Here is a 6,198-nt window from a genome sequence, read left to right as displayed (position 1 = left end):
CAGCTGAGAAAAACATGAGCCAGCCTTTCTTGTCTTTCCTTGCATGCTAAACACATCTCTCCCATCATCACAGTACTTCACCTCTAAAGTCCCAACAAAATGGATAGCAACGTTCTTTGTGAGACAAAATATAATAGAATGGAAGCTTTATTGATTAGAAAGCAACATTTTATTTCCATCTTTCTCCCTGGGCAACCTCCTCAAATGGTCAAACAGACAGCTCTGGGTGATTCCCAAGGTAGGAACAGGTAGGAGGGAGGTTTAAGGTAATGATGGTAAGACTGGAAATCATTTACCCAAACAATCATTCATTGTGGAATGCCACAAGAACATGTAGATTAGAGTGTAAGCATAATGGGGGCCAGACATAGATCTAGTTCAGTGTCCTCCACTGATTATGATACACTTTGACAACAACAAAGTTGATCTTTTCAGCTTTTAATGGAAGACTGCTCTTTGAAGATGTTACTGATGGACAGTTCTAGTTTCTTACAACTTGGTTCTTACTAACTTATTTTTTGGGCATGTTTAATATTTTGTCATTTTAACCTTATGATCATTAATATAATTCATGAGATGTCAGAATGATGTCAGATGCTCTTAAGCTTTAACCAAGGTAAACCCAAATGTGTAATCAGCTGAATTGTTGTCTGTAATTGCTCATTTGGCAGGAGAATTACTGTGGAGTTATGACTGAGCCCAAAACTGAGACCATCACTGAGGCCTTATTGTGTCATACTGACCGAACCTGGTAGTACCAAATTTGAGACCCCAACCCAACCCAAGACCCAAAGCTACATTTTTGCTTTATTTCATCCACTGCTGGCTCTTCGCTGACAATTCACAGTCAGAAAGAAAAAGACACAAATATGCAAAAAAATGTCATTTGAAAATAACCGACCCAGACCCAAGCCCCAAACTTGATCCTCTGTCAGGACTGTAACAGTTAAAGCCAGCCCCAAAGTCAAAATTGGACAGTTTAGATAATAATTTTGCTGCATCTTCATTTTCTCTAACAAATAATTTTAGAAGGTTTGTTGGATCATTTGACATTTTGTGTTTGTTGCACTGTCCAGCTTCTTTTGAGCAATGTTGCTGTAATAACAGTGGTGTTATTACTAATCGGTGGTCAAAAGTCTGGGCTGTAATAAACTAGAATTATCTCAAGATGAGGTGATTTCTGAAAGTAATGTCCATCTCCATTCATCTAGGTGCCGTCCTGACTGTGAGTGCCCCTCTAGTTCAAGTGCTGCTCAGACCTTAACCCTATGAGAGAAAGAGATGCCCCTTGTTTCACTTCCATCTTGGCCCTGGAAGAGTCTGCGCACACCATTGTTTGAAGCTGTTTTTTGGTTTTCTCCTGTGTTTGTGTAAAGTCTCCCCATTTTAGTCTTCATGTTTTTGTCACTATAGTAAAAAGTAAACGGTTAGGGACTAATTATATCTGGCAATATAAAGACGCTGAACACTTATTGGCAGATTGAATCCAAAAGTACCAGGATCAGTACTGGCTTTCAAAAATCCCTGTCTATTGAACTCTGGAAGCCTCTCCCACTCCTAAGCCATTTCATAACCTAATAAAATAACAACATTGTGCTCAGAATAGTTCAATAGAAGCATGGAGGTGTAAGAGAAAGTCTGAAGTTAATACAGGACCCAGTCCATAAAAGTAGATTCGGTCACAGTTTCATTCCGCAGCTCAGAACCTCAGCGTACCCAACGCATCCAGTACCTGCAAAGTTACATCAGTTTACATCAGCAAAATCAAAGGCATCTGTCTAGATATGGACATACAGTGTAATTATGTGTCCTGTGTAAGTCAGCTGGCAATGGTACACTGGAGTTTTCACATGGGAATTCTGAGTGTCAGTGCATTGCCAATGACAGCACAGTCCACGTGGTGCTATTAAGGCACCGTGAAGTCCTGCTTCATGTATTTAATCTGCAACACTGGGCCTTATTGACATTAATCCCATCGCAACGACTTTTGGATCTTATGTAACTCTTGGGGTGAGAAACTCAAGCCAGAACATCCAATCCAGCATTGCTAGTCCTCCCGTACACACAAATGTAAAGATTTGACCAAAATTTGGTATTTCGTAGATTGTGCACTAAAATATCACCAAATCTAGCCAGATACAGCTACTTCATTAACAGGGTGGGTTTGTCTGCAAAGACCTGATATGCTTCAGACAAACGTGACAAACTATGATGTGTTACCCAACACACTGCAAAAGTGTTTGTACCTGTTTGGGTGAGCACATTCAAAGGTGGAGTTAAAAGCCTGTGCCAGGTCTTTGTACACTTTATGTGACGAATCATGCACTAGGTTTTACACTTGACAACTGACAGGAATTCTACACTGATAGAAAGTTTCCAATAATAAATGAATAATGCATTAACATTATGGACAGTTTTTTAAAATATCAGATATAATAATACACATATTATAATTTTTTTCTATTTTCATATCTCTGTAGTCACTGTATATGTTATCATTTAAGGGGAAGCTGCCAATCTCAGGCAGACCCCTGAATTAATTTGACAATAATGAAGATGAGACACTGAGCTGTGGTCTGAGGAGAACCAGTGGAGACCTGGGCAGGTGTCTTGCTGAGTGACCAGCATTAAGTAATGGAAGCGATTGCTGTGTTTTTCTACTTCACAGTGTTGTATCTCATGTTGCCAGATGTCTCTTTAAACCATAATTTCAATAACAACTGCTGGTATAAATTTAGTAAAAAATACTCACCACAAAGTTCTCACAAAGGCTTTTCACCCTACCTTTGAGAGTGACCATTTGAAACAGGTATAAACATTTCTGTCTTTAGATATACTGTTGCTGGACATCGGGTAATACAGCCTAGGTGGGTTAAAGCATCCTGAGAGTCCTTTCTATACATAGTAGGCAATATAAGCTGATTTGTCAGCCAGGCTTCCTAAGCCTGGGTGAGGAGTAACGCCAAATACCCCCTGTCTCCTGTGGTTCTGTGGGAGCCGCAGTCATGTCAGGAAGCCCAGTCCATGTGCAGTCCTGTTGGCCAGTTAGTTGACCTCCAACATGTGAGGTGTGATGTTGGGCTGTAACACAGATGTGTCTTTCTGTCAGTGTGTGTGCATTGCGGGTGCCTGCATGTGTGTATGTATCCTTTACAGGGTCCACATCTTTTCTGTGTGTGTGTGTCACTGTCCAGGGTAGGTGGGATAGTGTGTCGGGGACTGTGCATGTATGTGCGGTTGGGACTGTGCATGTGTGTTTGCCATGGGCAGTGTGGCATGGCGGTTGGGAGGCAGGTGGGTGGACATAAGGTCATCATCTGCAGCATCACCTAAAGACACAGCAGAGACGCAGCTGTTATCATTGGTCAAAGAAGACGCAGCATGCTCATTAGTCAGTCTCACAGCTATGTTTATGTACTTTGGACAGAGCCGGTAATAACTGGTTCACTCTGCCTCCAGCCTTTATGCTAAGCTAGGTTAACCATGTCCTTTCTTCAGCTTCCTACTTAAACACACATACACAAGATTTTCAGTTTTCTCATCTGACTCTCAGAAAGGCAGTCAATAAGCATAAACTACTAAACAACTCTTAAACAGTGAATATTTGATATTAACATTTTTTTTGCAAGCATCACCCATTAAACTAACCCAGTACAGACTCAACTGCATCAAAAGTTGTATTTCAGTTTCTATTTAAATCTAGACTAGATGAAAACCTATATTTAACTGAAACAGGTAACAGCACACATGAAAGGGTTTAATCTGATTTGGAGGTTACAGCCTATACTCTAGCCATTTTAGTTTGGTGCCAGAAGATTAGGTACAGGTTTAATTAAAACAGACCGGAGTCTAGTATACACAAGAATGCTGTTATTTAAAAAAATGCCTACATGCTAGTTTGAAGCCTACCGTTTCCAGGATCCAGGCCAGTCTGGTTTCCAGTGATGTGGTGCCAGTAAGCAGATCGGGGCAGAATGGCGGTGGGGGTGCAAGGGTAGGAGCCAGGCTCTGAACCCTTAGACATCAACTGGGTGACATATGCACAGGACATCAGGAATTCATCAAACACTAACACTTCTATGGATTATTTTAATTCACAGAAATGTTTCTGTATTATTATTATTATTCCTTTTTAATAAAAAGCACAAGCTTCCTACTGCATTGCAATGAGTTCTTTCCAGCCATCCAATCCCCCACCCCCACCCCTGCACCTGATCCACCGGCTAAATGTAATGTCATTATTCAGTCTGCTTTTAGCTCTGTTTTGGTTTCCACCGGCTCTTTAGCTGCTGGACGCTCCACTATGTTCACCAGCTGGTTGCTAACATTTCTTGTCTGTTATTTTGGTGGTGTACAGTATCGTCTGTGTCATTATCAGCCGCTTGCTGCTTCTAATACTGATAGGGGGCTGAAATGGAACCAAAGCAGTAAAGCTGTGGGCCTTAACGCCAAAACAATTAACTTAAAATAGCTGAAAAGCTCTGTAAAGCGGTGCAGCTGTAATTTTATTCAGACATGTGCACCACAATATAAAATAAAATAATTCAGGGCTTAAAACTAGATTTGATACAAAGCCTCGACAAGAGTACAGTCTGCCCCAAAACAACTGACATCCAGTGAGCAGGGAACTCTTAGAACCACTGGGGGTCTGCAAAGAAACCTGAAACAAACTTAAGATGAATCCACTACATTATTCCATTATTATCATTCTCTGGGAAACATGACAAGCATGTTTAGGAGTGTGCGCATGAGTGTGTATGGGTTATGGCCGGGCTCTCACCCTGCTGTTTTTCTCCATCTCCAGCAAGACCTTCTTGTGCTGCTCAGCGATGGCCAGTGTAGAGGAGTGAACCCTCTGGTAGATCTGCTCTCCCTCTCTGGTCTGGAAGGTGTAGAGGCCCTCACCGCTGTCACACATCCTACACACAGCAGCAGCTCGGTATGAAGCTCCAGTACAAAGCAGCACTGACTGACATACTGTATAGTACAATAAAATGGAGGGTTTATCTCAGCAGCCTGAAGACCTGCAGGCCATGTGACTCCTCCCACTACGCCTAACAGAGGATTTCAGGGACCGATTCAGTGTCGTTTAACCTGAATGCTGTTTCATTCTAACAGGAGAAGAATTATCTCCTGTCCTAAAACAATTCTGCAAGTGGAAACGAAACCCCAGTGAGACTGTATTTATTTCTAGGCAATGTGGGGTTATTTTAACATTACATGTGCTGGTCAGTGGTTTTCAGTGACGTGCGATGAGGTTGACAGCTGGTGAGGCACTAACTCTTTTACAGTCAGATTTACAAATACAAATAGTCTGTTAACAGACAATGCGTTATGTTTTATATCTCATATCACCATTCTTCACACCAACGTGACCCATATTTAATTTGAGGTTAAAATTTATTCCAATTGAGCTTATTTCTAACTAGAAATAATAAGTTACACTAACTCTTTTACAGTCAGATTTACAAATACAAATTGTCTGTTAATAGACAATGCGTTGTTTTATATCTCATATCAGCATTCTTCACACAAACGTGACCCATATTTAATTTGAGGTTAAGATTTAGGCGTACTGTTTGCCTCACCGAGTAACTTTTTTTTACTGGGTTTTATGGTTAATCTGCGAGCCTAAACACGTTACAGAACTACATTTTATACATTATCCAGATTAGGGCAAGGCAGAGCATATAATCAGAGTGTTTGAAAGCATTTTATCCGCGATATATACAGGGACAGCGACACACTATTTGGATTGCAAACAGTTTGTGAGGATTACACGATCCACCGAGAGGCACAGCAAAGTGCTGCCTCATCGCGCATCTCCTCCATGTATTTGAACGGGTACTTACAAACTAACGGCAGGAATCAGGAGGGCAGGAGGATGAGGACGGACAAGTGAAGGAAAAACAAGGTAGCAAAACAAAACCCGAAAAATCAACAGCACGGGGACCGTCAGCGTTGAAATCTCGGTACCTCCTGCGAAAAGCACAAACGTGATAGTTCAAGCCAGAATGCACAGCGACTGTGGGCGTACCCTTCTATCCACATTTTCAAGTGCAGTTTAAACATAAACCTACTTGGTGTGAGTGAGTCAGTCAGTTAGTCACGATAACGATAGCAGCAGCAACAACCCTTTAACTTTGACAATGACAATGACAATGACAATGATCCGGCCACGGCGGAGGGTCTGCCAGA

At 41.5% G+C, this 6,198-nt stretch overlaps 1 protein-coding gene across 2 annotated transcripts in view; it reads right to left on the bottom strand.

Annotated features, from left to right (window-relative positions):
* Nucleotides 1–659: 659 nt before the first annotated feature.
* The window catches only part of dok4 (docking protein 4), a 120,520-nt gene continuing 114,981 nt past the window's right edge, over nt 660–6,198 (bottom strand). For both annotated transcript variants that reach the window (XM_020613701.1, XM_020613702.1), the window contains 3 exons: nt 4,781–4,919; nt 3,910–4,027; nt 660–3,329 (listed from right to left, as the gene is read on the bottom strand). In XM_020613701.1, coding sequence (XP_020469357.1) covers nt 3,184–3,329; nt 3,910–4,027; nt 4,781–4,919 — 403 coding nt within the window. In that variant the 3' untranslated portion in view covers nt 660–3,183. The remainder of the gene's footprint in view (nt 3,330–3,909; nt 4,028–4,780; nt 4,920–6,198) is intronic.

Source organism: Monopterus albus, unplaced genomic scaffold, assembly GCF_001952655.1.
Source record: "Monopterus albus unplaced genomic scaffold, M_albus_1.0 scaffold137.1, whole genome shotgun sequence".
In the NCBI taxonomy this organism is placed as follows: Eukaryota; Metazoa; Chordata; class Actinopteri; order Synbranchiformes; family Synbranchidae; genus Monopterus; species Monopterus albus.
The sequence above is the reverse complement of the archived record's forward strand: the minus strand, read 5'-3'. Positions and strand labels throughout refer to the sequence as shown.